At 43.8% G+C, this 22501-nt stretch overlaps 1 protein-coding gene across 1 annotated transcript in view; it reads left to right on the forward strand.

Moving 5' to 3' along the window:
• Positions 1–22501, forward strand: part of nek11 (NIMA-related kinase 11) — a 104368-nt gene that overhangs the window by 51602 nt on the left and 30265 nt on the right. The window contains 3 exon segments of the mRNA XM_078287047.1: positions 1194–1287; positions 1589–1712; positions 17151–17305. Of these exon segments, the coding sequence (XP_078143173.1) occupies positions 1194–1287; positions 1589–1712; positions 17151–17305 (373 nt within the window).

Here is a 22501-nt window from a genome sequence, read left to right on the forward strand (position 1 = left end):
GACTGTGATCAGTTTGTTAGTGTGCATGGAAACACACTCAGTCATAATATTACAGTAAAAACACTGTTTCTTTTATTATCAGCTCCTCTAAATATCACATTAAAGTTATATTATCCCAAAACTAACATCATCTCCTCCTCCTCCATCATCATTTGTTGTTGTCTCTCACTGAGCTGCTGACAGGAGGGATGATGGAAAGTTTCTTTCTCTGGTGAAGTTTTCCCTCTTTTGTTTCCTGATGTTTCTACTTGGGATTTATTTACTTCAAAGTTACTTTAAAATCCTTTGTCATGCGGCGTTTCTGTTATTTTGTACAAACCCAGCTGTTGATCATCAGTTTATTAGAGTGGAAACCAAAACACAGAGACTTGTGAGGGGTCAGAGGTCAGAGGTCAGAGGTCACAGCTTTTCATTATTTCTCATTACAGCAAAATCGATTGCTTCAAAAAAGAACTGATGATGAAAAATGTGACAGTCAAGATGCAGACAGTGAAACCGTTAATGAGCTTGATGTGTTGTGCGCACACACACACACACACACACACACACACACACACACACACACACACACACACACACCCAAACCAGTAGGACCCTCTTCATGTTAATAGGCTCTCGTCTGACCTGGTTTCCATCAACTGAGCGCTCCACTGGGACTGTGTGTGTGTGTGTGTGTGTGTGTGTGTGTGTGTGTGTGTGTGTGTGTGTGTGTGTGTGTGTGTGTGTGATGTTTCAGTTGATGGATCTGTATACAAATTTCATCCATTTCTGTCTGGCTGCTGTCAAACCCTCTCCACCTTCAACAGAGCCTTTAATGAGGAGCAAACCAATATTTTATATAATTAAGATTTTATATAAACAGGAAAACAAAGATCATATCGAGCTCGGAGCCAGAAGGCGTAACTGGCATTTTGGGTGGAAATGAGATCGACTGTATATATCAAGTAGAAGCTGTTGAGATCTATTCAGTAGTGTAGGTATCTCTTTTTTGTGTATATATGTGTGTATACAACAGTTGATGAATGTTGACTCCACTCTACTTTCACTTTTTCTTTTTGCTCACCTGTAAAGTCTCAGTCAGCAGATTTCCTACATCCACTCCTTCACACTGGGAGCGTCCCAGTTCAGCTCCGGTCCTGTACTGGGACTGAACCGCCTCACTCAAAGGCTCGATGTGGTTCTGCCTGTTACAGGAAGCTCGCTGAGGAGAAATACCAGGAAATCCACACGAGGAGGAAGGAGCTGAGGAGCCGCCATTTTGAAAAAGTCAGCTTGGATGTTTTGAATGTAAGAGAATAATTTATCGACTGCAGAAGAGTCGAGTTAAACTTCATGAAATCACTTATCGGGCACAATTAGACGCTGTTCCCGTGTTGGATTTACCCTAAAGGCCGCTCCGCTTTCATGGATTTACTTTTAATCAATCCTCTTATGGGCTAATTAGCTAATTGCTCCCTTCCCAATTGAAATTCTCTCTCTGAAAATGTCCATTTTAAAGTTGGTCCCGTTCTGTGAGTTAGCGGGTGTTCAGAGTGAAAACGCTCCACAGGGTTGAAAGATCAATTACCACTTTGTCTCTAACCAATAGGAGAGCAGAGAGGACAGTCAGACTCTGCCAATCATGGCCCAGGATTACCGGTCGCTAGGAGGATCGCAGCCAATGGAGGAGCAGCAGAGTGACAGGATGTGCATGTCGGAGCCGACGCTGCATGGTGAGAAGAAAACCTCCTCCTCCTCTTCCTCCTCCTCGTCCCCTTCCTCCTCCTCCTCACTGTGACGATGTATGTTCTTCATGTTTACAGTAGATATGGAAATGAGAAAAAAGAGTTCTGTCATCACGTGTTTTTATTTCAGATGTTAAAATTTCAATTCATAGGTGAACATTTTTTTCCACTTAACTTCACATGTGAAAATGACATTTTCACGTGGGAAATGGGAAAATCCACGTGTTCACATATGAAAGCCAACATGTGTCCAAAAAGCACGTGTGCATTGAATTCACATGTGGGTTTTTACATGTGACTTTTTTGTATGGGAGTGCTTTGCTCTGATGGCTGAGTATTGCAAGGCAGTGTGCATGGAATCTTTCTGTTCTATTTGTATGAGTAAGAAAAGTAAAAATACTTTGTTACTGTACTTAACTAAGATTTTAAAGTATTTGTACTTTACTCAAGTTTTTCTTTCGCTTTATTTCAAAAGAAAACTAGACTTTCTACTCTCTACATTTTCAAAAGAGACTTGTTACTCTCTGGAAATCATCAACTGATTTGTTAAAAGAGATGATGAAAGTTTCCTGTTTCCTTTAACCATCTCTGTTTGTTTTTATCATGTGAAGCACTTTGTGACTTTTCATCTGAAAAGTGCTATAAATACAGTTTTACTTGTTTACTTACTCCTAGTTTCCTTCACCGTCTCTCCTAGTTTCCTTCACCGTCTTTCCTAGTTTCCTTCACCATCTCTCCTAGTTTCCTTCACCGTCTCTCCTAGTTTCCTCCGCCGTCTTTCCTAGTTTCCTACACCATCTCTCCTAGTTTCCTTCACCATCTCTCTCCTAGTTTCCTTCACCGTCTCTCCTAGTTTCCTTCACCGTCTCTCCTAGTTTCCTTCACCATCTCTCTCCTAGTTTCCTTCACCATCTCTCTCCTAGTTTCCTTCACCATCTCTCTCCTAGTTTCCTTCACCGTCTCTCCTAGTTTCCTTCACCATCTCTCTCCTAGTTTCCTTCATCATCTCTCTCCTAGTTTCCTTCACCGTCTCTCCCAGTTTCCTTCACCGTCTCTCCTAGTTTCCTTCACCGTCTCTCCCAGTTTCCTTCACCGTCTCTCCTAGTTTCCTTCACCGTCTCTCTCCTAGTTTCCTTCACCGTCTCTCCCAGTTTCCTTCACCGTCTCTCCTAGTTTCCTTCACCGTCTCTCCCAGTTTCCTTCACCGTCTCTCCTAGTTTCCTTCACCGTCTCTCCCAGTTTCCTTCACCGTCACTCCCAGTTTCCTTCACCGTCTCTCCTAGTTTCCTTCACCGTCTCTCCCAGTTTCCTTCACCGTCTCTCCCAGTTTCCTTCACCGTCTCTCCCAGTTTCCTTCACCGTCTCTCCCAGTTTCCTTCACCGTCTCTCCCAGTTTCCTTCACCGTCTCTCCCAGTTTCCTTCACCGTCTCTCCCAGTTTCCTTCACCGTCTCTCCTAGTTTCCTTCACCGTCTCTCTAGTTTCCTTCACCGTCTCTCCCAGTTTCCTTCACCATCTCTCTCCTAGTCTCCTAGTTTCCTTCACCGTCTCTCCTAGTTTCCTTCACCATCTCTCTCTCCTAGTTTCCTTCACCGTCTCTCCTAGTTTCCTTCACCGTCTCTCCCAGTTTCCTTCACCGTCTCTCCTAGTTTCCTTCACCATCTCTCTCTCCTAGTTTCCTTCACCGTCTCTCCCAGTTTCCTTCACCGTCTCTCCCAGTTTCCTTCACCGTCTCTCCTAGTTTCCTTCACCGTCTCTCCTAGTTTCCTTCACCGTCTCTCCCAGTTTCCTTCACCGTCTCTCCTAGTTTCCTTCACCGTCTCTCCCAGTTTCCTTCACCGTCTCTCCTAGTTTCCTTCACCATCTCTCTCTCCTAGTTTCCTTCACCGTCTCTCCTAGTTTCCTTCACCGTCTCTCCCAGTTTCCTTCACCGTCTCTCCTAGTTTCCTTCACCGTCTCTCCTAGTTTCCTTCACCGTCTCTCCTAGTTTCCTTCACCGTCTCTCCCAGTTTCCTTCACCGTCTCTCCCAGTTTCCTTCACCGTCTCTCCTAGTTTCCTTCACCGTCTCTCCTAGTTTCCTTCACCGTCTCTCCCAGTTTCCTTCACCGTCTCTCCTAGTTTCCTTCACCGTCTCTCTAGTTTCCTTCACCGTCTCTCCCAGTTTCCTTCACCATCTCTCTCCTAGTTTCCTTCACCGTCTCTCCCAGTTTCCTTCACCGTCTCTCCCAGTTTCCTTCACCGTCTCTCCCAGTTTCCTTCACCGTCTCTCCTAGTTTCCTTCACCGTCTCTCCCAGTTTCCTTCACCGTCTCTCCTAGTTTCCTTCACCATCTCTCCTAGTTTCCTTCACCGTCTCTCTAGTTTCCTTCACCGTCTCTCCCAGTTTCCTTCACCATCTCTCTCCTAGTCTCCTAGTTTCCTTCACCGTCTCTCCTAGTTTCCTTCACCATCTCTCTCTCCTAGTTTCCTTCACCGTCTCTCCTAGTTTCCTTCACCGTCTCTCCCAGTTTCCTTCACCGTCTCTCCTAGTTTCCTTCACCATCTCTCTCTCCTAGTTTCCTTCACCGTCTCTCCTAGTTTCCTTCACCGTCTCTCCCAGTTTCCTTCACCGTCTCTCCTAGTTTCCTTCACCGTCTCTCCTAGTTTCCTTCACCGTCTCTCCCAGTTTCCTTCACCGTCTCTCCCAGTTTCCTTCACCGTCTCTCCCAGTTTCCTTCACCGTCTCTCCTAGTTTCCTTCACCGTCTCTCTAGTTTCCTTCACCGTCTCTCCCAGTTTCCTTCACCATCTCTCTCCTAGTTTCCTTCACCGTCTCTCCCAGTTTCCTTCACCGTCTTTCCTAGTTTCCTTCACCGTCTCTCCTAGATTCCTTCACCGTCTCTCCTAGTTTCCTTCACCGTCTCTCCTAGTTTCCTTCACCATCTCTCTCCTAGTTTCCTTCACCATCTCTCCTAGTTTCCTTCACCATCTCTCTCCTAGTTTCCTTCACTCTCTCTCTTAGTGTCCTTCACCATCTCTCTCCTAGTTTCCTTCACCGTCTCTCCCAGTTTCCTTCACCGTCTCTCCCAGTTTCCTTCACCGTCTCTCCTAGTTTCCTTCACCGTCTCTCCTAGTTTCCTTCACCATCTCTCTCCTAGTTTCCTTCACCATCTCTCTCCTAGTTTCCTTCACCGTCTCTCCCAGTTTCCTTCACCGTCTCTCCCAGTTTCCTTCACCGTCTCTCCTAGTTTCCTTCACCATCTCTCTCCTAGTTTCCTTCACCATCTCTCTCCTAGTTTCCTTCACCGTCTCTCCCAGTTTCCTTCACCGTCTCTCCTAGTTTCCTTCACCGTCTCTCCCAGTTTCCTTCACCGTCTCTCCTAGTTTCCTTCACCATCTCTCCTAGTTTCCTTCACCGTCTCTCTAGTTTCCTTCACCGTCTCTCCCAGTTTCCTTCACCATCTCTCTCCTAGTCTCCTAGTTTCCTTCACTCTCTCTCCTAGTTTCCTTCACCATCTCTCTCCTAGTTTCCTTCACCGTCTCTCCTAGTTTCCTTCACCGTCTCTCCCAGTTTCCTTCACCGTCTCTCCTAGTTTCCTTCACCGTCTCTCCCAGTTTCCTTCACCGTCTCTCCTAGTTTCCTTCACCATCTCTCTCCTAGTTTCCTTCACCATCTCTCCTAGTTTCCTTCACCGTCTCTCTAGTTTCCTTCACCGTCTCTCCCAGTTTCCTTCACCATCTCTCTCCTAGTTTCCTTCACCGTCTCTCCTAGTTTCCTTCACCATCTCTCTCTCCTAGTTTCCTTCACCGTCTCTCCTAGTTTCCTTCACCGTCTTTCCCAGTTTCCTTCACCGTCTCTCCTAGTTTCCTTCACCGTCTCTCCCAGTTTCCTTCACCGTCTCTCCCAGTTTCCTTCACCGTCTCTCCCAGTTTCCTTCACCGTCTCTCCTAGTTTCCTTCACCGTCTCTCCCAGTTTCCTTCACCGTCTCTCCCAGTTTCCTTCACCGTCTCTCCCAGTTTCCTTCACCGTCTCTCCCAGTTTCCTTCACCGTCTCTCCCAGTTTCCTTCACCGTCTCTCCCAGTTTCCTTCACCGTCTCTCCCAGTTTCCTTCACCGTCTCTCCCAGTTTCCTTCACCGTCTCTCCCAGTTTCCTTCACCGTCTCTCCCAGTTTCCTTCACCGTCTCTCCCAGTTTCCTTCACCGTCTCTCCCAGTTTCCTTCACCATCTCTCTCCTAGTCTCCTAGTTTCCTTCACCATCTCTCTCCTAGTTTCCTTCACCGTCTCTCCTAGTTTCCTTCATCGTCTCTCTCCTAGTTTCCTTCACCGTCTCTCCCAGTTTCCTTCACCGTCTCTCCCAGTTTCCTTCACCGTCTTTCCTAGTTTCCTTCACCATCTCTCCTAGTTTCCTTCACTATCTCTCCCACTTTACTAATCCTAAAGCCAAGCTCAGCTTCATGTCAGCTGTAAATTGGACCGTGAAACAACAGTGGATGAGGATAATAGGAAAGATATATTTTTATAACTTTTCCAGTTTCCAGGAATTACTTACCACAGGCTTAATATCTCTTGGCATGTCTGATCTGTCTTTTTTTATGAAGTTCCTAAAATAAATCTGCCAGCCAGCAAGTCAAAACTAATGAAATTTACAGCTGGGTTGAAGCAGAAAAGATCTTTGGAGATTTCTTCGTTCTAGTAACTTAATCTTCTGTTTATCTTTAAAATCCTTCAGGAGCTCCTGGGTATTAACGAAGCCATAAGCCATCAGTCATATCAGAATTAATGGCAGTTACCACAGATACATTTGGACTAGAAAATAACCTTTAATATTTCTTAGGTACCTTTTATCTTTCATCTGGTTTGGATCATTCGGTTTTTATGAGCCGGTGGAGAGAAGACAGTCAAAATGAACAGAGGCAGACGGACAGATGATGTAAAATGTTTTCATGTGGGAACAATTCAGGGCGTCGCTTCAGTTTGCGGAGACGTGACGATGTGATGTTGTGTTTAGGGAGCGGTCTCTGTCTGTGAAAAGCCTGTTGGAGGATTATAAAGCCGGAAGTCTACAGCCTCAGACTGGCAGGTTGCATCTGCCTCCGTTCACAGTAAACCCCGCTGCTTTCTGTCCGTCACGCACATCTCAGACATCGAAGATCAGATTCTCACAAAACTTAAGGGAAATGATGCGTTGTTTGGGCATTTTTGCTTTTATTCGACAGTTGAAACTAGAGACAGACAGGAAAGATTTGGAGACAGACGGGGATGACATGTGACAAAGGTCCTGGGTCAGATTCGAACCCAGGACATCATGTTTACATGGTACGCAACTTAGACCACTGATCCAGCAGGACGCTCCCATTCTGGCATTTTTCAAATTGGACTGATTGGCATAAGGCAGACGACCATGTTTGTTTACTTATTTTGAAATCTTCCACCGCTGAATAGGGCTACAAATCTTTCGCTATAAGCAGCGGCCAAGTAGTGAGGCCCGCAGGTTTATCCACAGGTGGGGCGGGTTAGGGTTGACTGAAGATAATATTGAGAACGAACGGGCGGGTTCAGATAGGCTGTGTTGATGTGTCGGATCAGCGGTTGCGGGTTGAAAAAAACCTGACCCGCCCATCACTACCCCCACGGTTTTGGTGCCTGTCTGAACTCACACTGAGAGATTGCTTAAAAAGTGCAGGAAGAGCAAGTTGTTTTGGTCCTGCCGGCTCTCCTCCTCTCCTGCTGCTGCCAGTGTGGCTGCAGAGTGACGTCGGGCTCTTCTGCGGCGCACCGCCACAATATCGGCACAGAAGCCAAAAATCAGGTCAATGTATAGAAATTGCTAGAAAACTCTAATGCGCCGATGTGCGCATCACATCATGTTTGTCATTTGGTGATTCACAGACCAGCAGAGCAGCAGCAGCAGCGCCTGAAAGTGAAACTTAAAGTTCCACAATTTGCTCCAAACTCGCTCCAACTATGATGTCATCGTAGACTGACATGTAATTCTGACAACTGATTGGACAGATACTCTCCAGGGAGATCGGAGTAGGGGACACAGAACCGAATGAGCCGCGGCAGGCATGTGCGACCCAAACCGTGGGTGGCGAACCGAGCGGTTCTGATTTTTTTTTCCGGGAAAAGTTTCACTCCTAAGCTCCATGAATCTCAGTCTTTATCAATTTTTGAATCTGCATGGTGATTCATATCGGTCCGGTCAGTCTATCCACCACTGATTCACTGACGGAATTTCTCGCCCCAAATTTCTCGTTGGTGTTGTTGTCAGTATCAAAATTTTTGACCAATCACCGCTGCACAGCAGATTGATGTATTCTGGAAACGCCTCAGAGCAACAACAATCATGGCAGCTTCACTTCCCAGCTTTTAAACTGCTGATTGTTCCTGTTTTTTATTCATCCATGTCATTAAGTTTTTTAAGGACTGACCAAATCGTTAAATCTAGTTTGCTATCATCCAGTTCCTTTGCCAGCTGCCATGTTGGTTGTCGTCGTCGCTCTGTAACGCTCGTCATAAGGAGGTTTGTCCCGCCTACATCCACCAGCCAATCAGGTTTGTCGGACAGTATCTGTCCGAATTAACTGCCGGTGCATAGGCTTGACCAGACCGATATGAATCATCATGTAAATTCAAAAAGTGCTAAAGACTGAGATTCATGGCGGCTGGACACCAGGAAACCGACCAATGAGGTTTCAATCTGAGCAGAGCAGATCGTATTCCATGTGATTTGTTGCTGTTTATATTTAAGAATAAATATCCGACTTGTATCAGATATGTGAACAAAGTTTGAGTTATGTTGTAGGTGAAACCTTTTATCAAAGTGGTCATTCTCATACATTATTTATCTCTGCTGTGTAAAATACTTCTAAAATTAAATTATTCCTTATTTCATCAACCCACTCAACGACCCCTGGAGGCCCCTGGACCCCAGTTTGGGAACGACTGATTTATTCGCACCACCGCAAGACTTAAAAAACCTGATTATAAAATGAAACCTTTGAAGTCAATCTTATCCAAGTGAGAATTTAAATTTGTTAAAGGACAACCAGATCTAAAGCAGCGCTGGAAAACAGACTGACTCTCCAGCAGGGGGGAAATAAAAACTCTATATTTATATTAATGCTGTTGGACAGAAAAACATAGTATAATTATCAGGAATGAAGAATAGACTGCATGTTTTCTGGTTGACACAGATGTAATTTGGGTTTTCAGGATCCCTGTACCCAAAGACCTTGAAACTCATTCAACACATGAATAATAATGGAAACTTTACATTAAAATAAGAAAAACAACAAAAAAAATTAATTACTTTTGTGTTTTGTTTACCTCACGGCAGCAATCTAAGGGTTGGTCTGTTCTGCTGCCCTTCCCTCCAGCTGCAGAGTCAAAATAATGTATTTTTCATTTTGTATTCATTTTGTGTTCATGTTTGCCCCAGAGTTTGATGCAATCAAATCCCAGGTTCATTGAGTGGGCAAGTGAGTAAATGAGAGTGTGTGAACAGTGTTTATGCGATCCTGTAATGCCTGATGCTTAGGATGCAGATCCAGGTCTCTCTGCTGTGTGTTGCATTCCTGTAAGATCATTAAACCAGCAGAGACTCAGCGAAGCCTCGAGTACCCAATGAATTTTAAGTCAGGCTGGGAGAAGGCCGACGCTCTCTTTAGCTCGTTACTGTCGTCAGCTGAGACTTGATTGCTTCAAACTTTGCTTTTCTCTGCCTTCAAAATCCACCGCTCATCCAAACCGGAGACAAAGTCTGACTGAACAATTCAGTTTGGGAAGAAATTAAAATTTAATATCATCCCATGCGAGAAATGGTTTGCAACTGATTTCCACATTTTCCATTTCTCCCCAAATACACACACACACACACACACACACACACACACACACACACACACACACACACACACACACACACACACACACACACACACACACACACACACACACACACGTTCCTCCTGGATGAGCTCAGTGGGACGCCTTAGTACTAAGAGACCATGCTGTACCTGTAGAGTCACATGAAGCCTTTCCTCTTTAAGACCTCAGTGAAAGCAAGACGGGGTTCTGGATGTTACAGTGACATGCAGACGGGGTCAGAGGTCATGACGATGACTGTAATAAAAGGCAAAAATGCCCAAAAGATAATCTTAAAAAAAAAAATAGATCCCAGAAGTTTCCTTGCCAGCCGAGGAAGCATCAGATGGAGACTTGACCGGCGAGAACAAATGGGAAGCCCCAAAATTCATTGCGAGAACGACACATCACAACCAAACAGTGCTGTAGTCTATAGTACAGTAACCAATAGTTTATAGTGAATCGCTTCTCTGTGTTCGCTTTCATGAGAAATTGGTTCTCTCAGGGCGTCCTGGTGGTTCACTGGGCTAAGGCACGTACCATGTGACGCGACGTCCTTCGAATCTGGCTTGGGACCTTCGGCACGTCATCCCCCTCTCTCTCTCTCCCCAATCGTTCCTGTTTCTCTTCACTATAGACTGTCTAATAAAGGCAAAAATGCCCAAAAAAACCAACAAAAAAAAAAAAGTAATTCTCTTCAAGACAAATTGAGAAGATCGTTCTCCACAAGGACGCAAGTATCGACTTGGCTTTCTTGGATTTGATAAGCTACTGTGACTTTCCCCCAAGAAGTTATCTCATGTTCATCGCTTAATATTTATAAAGTATAGATCTTTAAATCCTTGAAAATATATCCATTTCATGAGCATGTCCATAGACAGTCAGTAACCTGAATAATAATAATAAACACTGAGCTTTATTTTGATGCCAGCATGTTGTCAGATTAGGTGTCACCTTTTCCAAATGGCTGATGTCTTATTTTGGAACAAAACCACCGCCTGCAGCCCTCAGCTGCCCAGGAGGATTCCAATTTTCTGCTCCTCAAACATTTTTCAACCTCCAAAAACCAATTAACACCGGTTATCAGCCGCTCTGACACAGGCCCAGTACAAACAGTCCCTAATGAAGAGATAAACCACTTCAGAGATGTGTGGAGGTCAGCCAGAAATGCCTCAGACGTGGATTTAGTTTGATTATTAAAGCCCTCTGTAGTCTGAATTCTCCTAACATGCGCCCAAAAAAGATACAGCACCTGTGTTTTGATGCGTTTCTATTTTAACAAGCCGACATCAGATGCTGCTGATGCTGGACCAATCAGCAGGGCTTTGAAAGTCAAATTTCACTAATGAATTCATTAGTAAGTTGGAAGAGTACAGTAACTCATCAAGTCCTCTGTTGTCTGTGTATGTGGCGGGTGTGTAGGCAGGTAGATCTAAAAGGCAACAGTGTGTATCACCCTGTTTGTGCTTGCAATTAAAATGTGATCTGTATCTTGATATCTAGGTCAGGAAAAAGACATGTTAATGCATGGGGTAACACAGCAGGCATTGTCATGGGACTGTGATGGGATCTAGATAGGGAAAACATCCAGCTATTCTTGAAGGCTGATGGATGCTCTTCACAAAAACATAAAAAAACAAAAAAACAACGCATTTCAGCAACATGCCTTCATTAGTATTACATGAACAAAAAACAATGGAGCTTAAATACCTGTCTAAAAACAAGAGATGTATCAAGACATTTTAAAGAGGCCAACCAGCCTCTCTCTGCTTTCTATTTTAATGGAATTGAAAGTATTACTCCTGGTGTATGAGTTGGTGATGTGAACGCCCTAAGGAAAAGGAGAGGCTTTTTGGATTTTTAATTTAGAAACATCTAACAATTTAGAAACAGAAACGTCAGAAACATGATCGCCATGGGTAGAAATGTCATTGGATCGAAACGTCATCATCACTGGTAGAAACATAATTGCTGTCTGTAGAAACGTCGTTGCCATGAGTGGAAATGACATTGCCGCAGATAGAAACATCATGCCGTGGGTCAGAACGTTTTCACCTCGGGTGCAAACATTGTCGCTGCAGGTAGAAACATCATCACTGCAGGTAGTAATGTCATCACTGCAGGTAGTAATGTCATCACTGCAGGGAGAAACGTCATCACTGCAGGTAGAAACGTCATCACTGCAGGTAGAAATGTCGTCACTGCAGGTAGAAATGTCATCAACGCAGATAGGAACGTCATCACTGCAGGTAGAAACATCACTGCAGGTAGAAATGTCATCACTGCAGGTAGAAATGTCATCACTGCAGGTAGAAATGTCATCAACGCAGGTAGAAATGTCATCACTGCAGGTAGAAACATCATCACTGCAGGTAGAAATGTCATCACTGCAGGTAGAAATGTCATCACTGCAGGTAGAAATGTCATCAACGCAGGTAGAAATGTCATCACTGCAGGTAGAAACATCATCACTGCAGGTAGAAATGTCATCACTGCAGGTAGAAACGTCATAACATCATCACTGCAGGTAGAAACGTCATCACTGCAGGTAGAAATGTCATCACTGCAGGTAGAAACGTCATAACATCATCACTGCAGGTAGAAACGTCATCACTGCAGGTAGAAATGTCATCACTGCAGGTAGAAACGTCATAACATCATCACTGCAGGTAGAAACGTCATCACTGCAGGTAAAAATGTCATCACTGCAGGTAGAAACATCATAACATCATCACTGCAGGTAGAAACGTCGTCACTGCAGGTAGAAACATCATAACATCATCACTGCAGGTAGAAACATCATAACATCATCACTGCAGGTAGAAACGTCATCACTGCAGGTAAAAATGTCATCACTGCAGGTAGAAACATCATAACATCATCACTGCAGGTAGAAACGTCGTCACTGCAGGTAGAAACATCATAACATCATCACTGCAGGTAGAAACATCATAACATCATCACTGCAGGTAGAAACGTCATCACTGTAGGTAGAAACGTCATCACTGCAGGTAGAAACGTCATCACTGTAGGTAGAAACATCATCACTGCAGGTAGAAACGTCATCACTGCAGGTAGAAACGTCATCACTGCAGGTAGAAATGTCATCACTGCAGGTAGAAACGTCATCACTGCAGGTAGAAACGTCATCACTGCAGGTAGAAATGTCATCACTGCAGGTAGAAACATCACTGCAGGTAGAAATGTCGTCACTGCAGGTAGAAATGTCATCACTGCAGGTAGAAATGTCGTCACTGCAGGTAGAAATGTCATCACTGCAGGTAGAAATGTCATCACTGCAGGTAGAAACATCACTGCAGGTAGAAATGTCATCACTGCAGGTAGAAATGTCATCACTGCAGGTAGAAACATCACTGCAGGTAGAAACGTCATCACTGTAGGTAGAAATGTCATCACTGCAGGTAGAAACATCACTGCAGGTAGAAATGTCGTCACTGCAGGTAGAAACGTCATCACTGCAGGTAGAAATGTCATCACTGCAGGTAGAAACATCACTGCAGGTAGAAATGTCGTCACTGCAGGTAGAAATGTCATCACTGCAGGTAGAAATGTCATCACTGCAGGTAGAAACGTCATCACTGCAGGTAGAAACATCATCACTGCAGGTAGAAACGTCATCACCGCAGGTAGTAATGTCACCACTGCAGGTAGAAACGTCATCACTGCAGGTAGAAACGTCATCACTGCAGGTAGAAATGTCATCACAGTGTCATCATCACTGAGTAGACATTCCATTGCTGCAGGTAGAAATGTCATTGGATCGAAACGTCATCATCACTGATAGAAAAGTAATTGCCATGAGTGGAAATGGCATTGCCGCAGATAGAAACATCATCCCGTGGGTAGGAACTTTTTGACAAACATTGTTGCTGCAGGTAGAAACATCATCAGTAGAGAAGTCATCACAGTGAGTGGAAACATCGTCACCGCGGGTAGAAATGTCATCATGGCGGTTAGAAACGTCATCACAGCAGGTAGAAACATCATCACTGTGAGTAGAAACATCATCACCGCAGGTAGAAACATCATCACTGTGAGTAGAAACATCATCACCACAGGTAGAAACATCATCACCGCGGTTAGAAACATCTTCACCGCAGGTAAAAACGTCATCACCGCAGGTAAAAACGTCATCACCGCAGGTAGAAACTTTGTCGTCGTGGTACAAACATTATCACTGCAGGTAGAAAGACCATCTCTAGAAGGAGAAATGTCAGAGCTAAATGAGTTCATGTCATAAAAATGTATGTCAGCGTAAAGAAGTGGTCAACTTAGTTTCGGTGGGTTTTCACTTTATTCCTGGAAACGAGTGGAATTACCTCACTGAAGATGGGGATGAATTCATGCAGAACCACTGTTCCCCCTCAAACTGGTGATTTCTGGGCTTGTCGACTAGTGGTAGCAAGTGGGAGTTAATCAACCTTGTCCAACCCAAATATTTTGATGTTTAGATAGCTGTGTAAACTTTTAATTACCAGGACATGAAGTTGAAGAAATAAGATTCAATCAATCCAAATCGACTGAGGAAAAACTGTTGCTAACGATTGCTGAGTTCACTGGTAAATTCGTCTGAACAGTCTGTCGACCCGCCGGCCTCCGACAGGATCCGCCTCCTTCCTCCGACAGCATTTCTCCTGTCAGTCTGATAGGGAGAGAGAGGTCGTCAACTCAGGAAATCCATAATCCGCTGTAATCTATTTAATCTATGTAATCTAAAAGACTTTTGGACAGCTAACATTACTTCCTGGTGATGAGAAAGTCAGTGAAAGCCGGTAGAAGCATTGCGTCATCCTCTTTGGCCAGACACATCGGTTCTCTGTTAACTGAATTTCAACTCTTGCCCCGCCCCTTACCCCACATCACATGCAAATTGTTCGCTTCTCATAGAAAATGAATGGAGGCGGAGCGCGTTTGGTGCGGCAGATTTTTATTACGTCCCTCCACCATGGTACAGGGTCTGTCTGTCTGTCTGTCTGTCTCTCTGCCTGTCTGTCTGTCTCTCTGCCTGTCTGTCTGTCTCTCTGTCTGTCTCTCTGTCTGTCTGTCTGTCTGTCTGTCTCTCTGCCTGTCTGTCTGTCTGTCTGTCTCTCTGTCTGTCTGTCTGTGTCTCTGTCTGTCTCTCTCTGTCTGTCTGTCTGTCTGTCTGTCTGTCTGTCTCTCTGTCTGTCTGTCTGTCTCTCTGTCTGTCTCTCTGTCTCTTGGCTGTCTGTCTGTCTCTCTGTCTGTCTGTCTGTCTCTCTGTCTGTCTCTCTGTCTCTTGGCTGTCTGTCTGTCTGTCTGTCTGTCTCTCTGTCTGTCTGTCTGTGTCTCTGTCTGTCTCTCTGTCTCTCTCTGTCTGTCTGTCTGTCTGTCTGTCTGTCTGTCTGTCTGTCTGTCTCTCTGTCTGTCTGTCTGTCTCTCTGTCTCTCTGTCTGTCTCTCTGTCTGTCTCTCTGTCTCTTGGCTGTCTGTCTGTCTGTCTGTCTCTCTGTCTGTCTGTCTGTCTCTCTGTCTCTTGGCTGTCTGTCTGTCTGTCTGTCTGTCTCTCTGTCTGTCTCTCTATCTGTCTCTCTGTCTGTCTCTCTGTCTGTCTCTCTGTCTCTCTGTCTGTCTCTCTGTCTCTTGGCTGTCTGTCTGTCTGTCTCTCTGTCTGTCTCTCTGTCTGTCTCTCTATCTGTCTCTCTATCTGTCTCTCTGTCTGTCTCTCTATCTGTCTCTCTGTCTCTCTGTCTGTCTCTCTGTCTCTTGGCTGTCTGTCTGCCTGTCTGTCTGCCTGTCTGTCTCTCTGTCTCTCTGTCTGTCTCTCTGTCTCTTGGCTGTCTGTCTGCCTGTCTGTCTGCCTGTCTGTCTCTCTGTCTCTCTGCCTGTCTGTCTCTCTGTCTGTAGAACAATACATGATAGAAACTTCATCCTGACTCCAATCCTGGTTCTCCCTGTAGAGTCGATGATCTCATTAGATTTTGGAGCTCCTTGCTGCATACATTTGCATATTAATGAGGAAAAACTGATTTCCTTGACGCTACTGTAACTTGTTATGCTTTAAGATACAGAGTTCATATTAATACCACCCATGTGTTACGTGAAGACAAGTATGTTGACAGATATTTTCTAATTAATGCATTAATTAGCTTAATTAATGCTCATTAGCATAACTGTTTATGTTTAATCATGGTGATTATGCAGCTCAGGTGTGTCTTGTTTCACTTGTTTCAAGCAAAACAAGATTTCAAGTCTTGAGCTAAAGATTACATGACTGATGAATATTCACTTTTAAGACTGTAAGGAGTTCAGTTAGAGTTGTCTGATTCTGGCCGTGTGATTGGCGGTCGGGGAGGAAGAGTGCCGGTCCTGAGGCCACAGAGAGACACATGAATTAAACATCCACCATCTTTAAAACACTCACAGCTCATTAGCATAAGTGATTATTCAGACAGTCTATTTAAACTGCCTAATTAAATCAATGAAGGTCCCAACTAGGGAAGTAATTTTTGTTCATAAAAGTTTTTCTAATTCTACTTCATTGGACAGTGCAGTGGGAACCATTAACCATTTAACTGCCTCTCTATGTTTGTACCTGTATGTGTGTATGTGTGTCTGTATGCATGCATGTGTATGTATGTGCACAGACAGTATGTATGGATCAGCATGTAAAGCTTGGTGCCTTGTAGCAACTGATAATGTCACTGCAGATAGATAATACCCTGTGCATTATTGCATTAACTAGTGATTAGGTTAACTACTAACATTATAAGGAGTGTAACATATCAATAATGCAGTAACTGGTAAGAATCTACATTTTACTAAACTGAATATTACATTATCCGGTAGCTACTTGTCTCTCTTTCTCTTCTCTCCTCTCTCTCTCTCTTTTCCTCTCCTTTTCTCAGTCTCTCTCTACCAAACCTCCTTCCATCTGTTCTGAGGCGAGGAAGTTTCTTCATTTTACATTTTCTGTAAAAACTCACTAAATATTTCCTTTGAAAAAGTTTTCATTCTTATTTTGTGTTTTTTTTCCAACCAAATAATTCCTTAAAGTGGGTTAGGTTTTGCACAATCGTCTTTAGCGACAAAAAACTTTAAGGAAGAAACTTAACCATAAGCTACTTAACGTTAACAAAGTCTGGATATAGCTGTTTTTTTTCCATCAAAGAGAATGAAGCTGTGTCAAATTAATAATTACAATCCTTACCAGAAAAACTCCGTCCAGGATCAGCTGATGAGATGAGCACGATGTCTTAAAATGTAAAGAAGTTGCTCTGTTCAGGAAAAGTGTCAGAAATGTTTCCCAGCAGGAAGGACCAGGAGGAGACAGGACAGGAAACAGGAAGTAGTTTGACGGTGGACAGTCAGGGTGTGGAGGTCAGAGGTCAGAGGTCAGAGGTCGGGGGGCGGATGGTTCAGTTCTCAACCCCATGACAACAAGTTTTCATTTACTGAACCATGAGCAAAACCCAAAGCTAACCTGAAGCTAACTGTTTTAGCTGCTAAACTGAACCTGAAGTGTGTGTGTGTGTGTGCGCGTGTGTGTGTGTGTGTGTGTGTGTGTGTGTGTGTGTGTGTGTGTGTGTGTGTGTGTGTAGATATCCCAGAGGATCCTCAGACTGCTGAAGTCTATTACAACCAGGATGGATTTGAATCCTGGTCAGATGAGGAGGAAGAGGAGGAGGAGGAGGAAGGAGCGGAGGGAGCAGAAAACCAAACACCTGCAGATTCACTTTATCAGTCTGATCCGCAGGTGAGTCTGTGTGTGTGTGCGTGTGTGGGTGTGTGTGTGTGTGTGTGTGTGTGAGAGAGACTGAGAGAGAGTCTGGTTCGGTCCCCTGGACTGGAAGGAAGGTAAACATGACAGAAGTCTTCGTCTCCTTCTTCTCCTGCAGAGCGTCGAGCGTCTGCCTCCCTGGAGAAATAAAAGTTGAAAAAGGAAAAATTCAGTTACCCATGGTAAACTTTAATTATAAAACTGCTTCAGTTGGTTTCACCTTCACCAGTGTGAAAAAAAAATCATCATACCAAGCTTCATAAAATATACAAAAACAGATTTCACTGCAATTGAAGACCATGACCTCACTGACACCCTTTCATTTAATCTAGTACTGAGTCTTGAAATAAATCTGCCTGTGGGAGTGAATTAATTTCAAATCAAATGATATTATCCTGACAATAGTGCAGTGATCTGTCTTATTCTGCCTTGTTTCAAGACTACAGAAGATGATTAGGGCCACATATAAAGAAAGAGTTTAAAGTCAAGTCAGAATGCTGAGATTTCCTCCCCCGCCCCCCCACCTGTCAGCCATCTTGATGATGTCATCAGGTAACTGGCAGCGTAAAGCTTCCACAGCCGATCTGTTTCTGAACGTTTAGCTTCGCTCTTCTTTCTTTTCTTCTTTATTCCTCCATTGTTGTTGTTGCTGTGACTTCCTGCTCTGCGGCCGCTCGCCTCACCTTGACAGACACAACCGGCTCACCGCTGGCCCCGCCCACAAGACACGCCCACAGGAAATAGTTTACGCCCCCAAACGCCCCAACGTCACTGAAAAGGCTAATTCAGGCAAACAGGGGGATTTAGAGCTGAACCCACATGCTGAGAATGTAGAATAGATCCTGTTGATTTAGTAGGATTTTAATACGAAAAAAGTTGCATATTACAGCTTTAAGTAAACCAAGACTTTAACAATAAATAATATGAGAGTAAATGTGAAGATGGCTGTTTCTTGCGGTGGGTGAACTGACAGATCCGTCCTGACTGCTTCAACACACACAGGATCAATTCACTATTGATGTTGCCTTTGATGGACGGTTTACATCTATTAAACATGATTTTATTATGAATCCATAATATACACTTGGGTCACAGTGTCATAATATATGTGTAGTGGAGCTGTGCTATGAAATTTTAATTTGAAAATCCTGTCACACACGCACTGCCATGTGTAATGTGTAACAGCATCATATCGTACTTGTTTGAACTTGATGGATGTGAGTTGGGAACACATGAATCAGTGTTAGAGAGATAGAGCAGAGCTTTCATTGTACGTTATCTTAAAATAGGCAGGTTTCACTGATATGATGCCCATGTGTCAGCATCGTCCCTTTACACTTTATATGAGGTCCTGTTGTCCTGTATCTGGAAACTGGCTGTGTGCAAATAATATCTAAATCTCTAACAGCCAGGCAGAGCAGCTGAGTCAGCTTGTTGTGGTGTGGCTGTAGATCCATTCAGTAACGTTCTCAGTAAAAGTGAATAGTGTGATAAGGTGGATTTGGTTACTGTGACACAGTAAACTGTCTTGTCTTTAGCCCTAGTCTCTACTCCAAAACACTCTGAGTTGTAGCTTGAGAAGAGTCAGCTCAGTTAACCTGAACAAACTGTTAGCTAGCTAACTAGCCAGCAGGCTAAGTAACTAATGTCAGTGTGAATGCAATAGCCACACTAAGGACTATCATGTAACTTTAGCTTTCTGTGTGTTTCTGACTGAACTGATCATTTCATCACTGATCCATCTGATTGATTTAGTGTTTAGATAATGTCAGCTTGTTAGCTAGCTAACCATAGTATATGAGGCCTGTACTACGAAGCAGGATTTGGGGTTAGCGAGGTAACTTCAGGTTTAACCCTGGTTTTTCGGTCTCACGAAGGTGGTTCACTTCTAACCGGGGTAGATCACCATGGTAACTGATGCTGCAGGCTAACCTGCTCCGGAGCAGCTTCAGTTCAGGGTATCGGATCAAAACGTATGAAAGGCCTCCTGACCAATCAGCTCTCTGGAAACAGGGAGTCAGCATTCCTACAGGATCCCGATATGGACAAATATACAAATGAAAATCCCAATAAAAAACTGAAAACTGTTCGGCTATTTTTGAATGAACAGACAGTAAGAAGTGCTGTTCAGGGCGACGTGTTTACAGACCAGTAGAATCACGTTGTTTTCCATGATAACTTATTATATCAGAGATATAGCAGGTAGGCTACTTAATTGACCATATTATTAATGGATTAAAGTTATGTTGCATATATTAATTGCGCTGACTTTATTTAATTGGATTCCCAACAGTGTTTGGTTCAATGTCGGCTGTTTCATATTCCATTACCGCAGCCCTGAAGAACAAGAGGCCGACTTTATGAATAGAAAATCTTTTTACAGCCTCAATGTGTCCACAAACTATTTTATCAATGAAAAATATGCCCACTGTGTCCTAATGACGGGGCAGTTCCTCCAGTAATCCTCTCTAGCCTTGGAAGCAGAAACAACTTTTACTTTTCGCGGTTATGTTTTGTAATGCTGACAGTTATTCATTATAAGAATTGCTTGTTTGCTTGTTTGCTTGTTTGCTACATGAGCCTGCTGGCTAGTCTTAAGTCTAGACTTTGGCACTAACAACAGCGTTTCCAGTAGATCTGAAGGAGCGTTGTTGCTCCAGAGCATCTCAACAGTCTTTGTTAAGGCAGTAGAGTGTTTCTCATTTACTTTCCCCACCTAAATTCTCCCCGAATTTGAACCGGTGACTTGCTGTTCTTAAGCCGACTTCTCTAACCTCAGTGCCCGCTGCATTCACTTGCAATTAACATTTCAGGCTTTTAGCTGATGGTCTTATCCACAGACTTAAAGGATTTAAGACAATCGAATCAGTTCCTAGATCAGCGATATTACAAGCTACCAACAGTAAGGAGATCAAGGAAACCACTGGAGCTTTCAGTCTCCAGGATCCATGAAGCCTCTGCAGAAAACTCAGAAATATAAAAGACCTTCGCATTATTTAAATTTATCCTTTGTTTACTCATCCACATTTCTGTCAATATCAGTTGGGTGTGGGAGGGGCGGGTACTGCTGGAGGTGATGCCATTGTTGTACTGGAGTGTAGACTCACTGAAAATCAATAATAAACAGTTGATCACAAAAAAAAAAAAAACAGCAGCATGAAAAGATCTAAGTAGAGAAAGAAGATAAAACGGGGGTGGTGTGTTTTGTGGTGGATAAGGCAGCGGCCACATCAGAAAACAGATAGATGTGTGTGTTGGTTTGTTCTGAGCGTCAACATGGCGGCGAGGCAGAAGAACAGGAAGCTTTGCTCATAACGAAGCTGCTTGATAGAAAACAGAAGAAACAGACTCTACTGTATAAAATAAAAGAAACTGATCTGAAAACCTCCAGTCATCCCAACGCTCCACCACGCTTTCTCTGGTTTCTCTTTGTTTCTGTCAGACCGTCGTCTCTGTGTTCGCCGCTAGCTTCTACAAAACAAACGTAGGAACGCCTCTGATTGGCTAAAACGGGCATAACAAGTGCAGCATTATATATTGATATGCAAATTATCGTATGACATCATCTGGCGACTTCTAGCGACTTTCTGAGCAGTATAGTATAGTATTGACAGTGTGTGACTTCTAAAAAACTTCTAAAAAAAAGTTTCATATTCTTTGATACATTTTGTATGTTTGTTGTGATTGAAGTTGCAAATGACACATTATCTATCAATAGTGCCACAATAATGTACCATAGATCTGTCAGTCCTATTCTTCAAAATATATATATATCCATAATGGAATAACTCAACATGTGAAGTTCAGTAAAGTTGTGGGTTAAACAATACAGAAAGTAAGACAGTTTTTCTTATGCATATTTAGTACTATTCTGGCAGAATTTAGCATGATGACCAACTTAACTATTTCCCGGATTTTGTATTGGTTACCGTAGTCCCTAAATGTATGTAGAAATGCAGGAAATGGGATTCAAATCACACATTTTTTTCTGGGGGAGTACCCCCAGACTCCCCGTTTTATTGTGTCCCCCCCACTTCTCAAACCAAAGTTACGCCCTTGGCTGTCAGTGGAAATGAACTGAAGTGAGCAGAGACAGACAGAAATATTCTCCCTGTCAGTAAAGTTGATTTGTATATTTACGATGCTTAAGCGGATTGTGGAAGATGAGGCAACACCGTAACTTCTTCATAAGCCAATATAGAAAAAGCCAAATGTTGTGTTAGTCTCTCTCTCGGCTCCCTGACAGCCTCATTAGGAAAGTAGAGTACAGTATCTGTAGTGTCATTAGCATAAGATTAGCATGTTGGCTGTTGGCCCCATTAACAGAAGGAGGATTTTATAGGTGGATTCCACAAATCGGACGGTTTGATTCGTCCACACAAGGTTGTTTTCTCACTGGAGAGCTTATTTAATATGCGTTAATGCGATGAGAGCTGTAGTGTGCGGCTGCATTATGATAATGTTATTCTCTCTGCTCACACTGTTCTGAGCACTCTGGGTCCTCTAATTAGAGTCTTAAGGCTTCACACAGGGGTGTGTGTGTGTGTGTGTGTGTGTGTGTGTGTGTGTGTGTGTGTGTGTGTGTGTGTGTGTGTGTAAAGGGGATAAGACATTCTGACCTCAGCATGATGAAGCCATTAACCAAGTCACAGATTCTTAGTGAAATGAAATACCAGGAAAAATCTGCAAAAAGTAAGTTTGTCAGGACTGAAGACAGAGGAAAAGTGCAGATTCTCTCACTGACATCCATTGATGTATTTTTGAAATTCTGCGCTGGGTTTTCACAGAGCTGAAGGGCGTAACAGTCATGTGACTCAATACAGAAACGACTGGAGGATTTCGGTTCTGGTGAGAAAAAGAAAGCGGCATAATTGCAGCTCTGTATTTTTCTGAAGGCAGAGCTGTGATTGTTAAGGATTGTTTTCGTGGACCCAAATGCAGACACGGACAATCGGTAGATGAAAAAGGGAAAAGGTTTATTGGTGGTTGGAGTAGGGTGGAGTGAGACGAAGGCAGCGGGGCGGAGTAGCGGAGACGATCCGGACTGGGCTGGCTGACGAGCAGACGAGCAGGCGGGTTAGCAGGTGAGCGGACCGGCTGGCTGGCTGACAAGCAGATGAGTGGCAGGCAGGCGGACCGGCAGGGAAGCTGACAGACTGGCAGGAATGGCGT

The sequence above is a fragment of the Centroberyx gerrardi genome, chromosome 12, assembly GCF_048128805.1.
Source record: "Centroberyx gerrardi isolate f3 chromosome 12, fCenGer3.hap1.cur.20231027, whole genome shotgun sequence".
NCBI lineage: Eukaryota > Metazoa > Chordata > Actinopteri > Beryciformes > Berycidae > Centroberyx > Centroberyx gerrardi.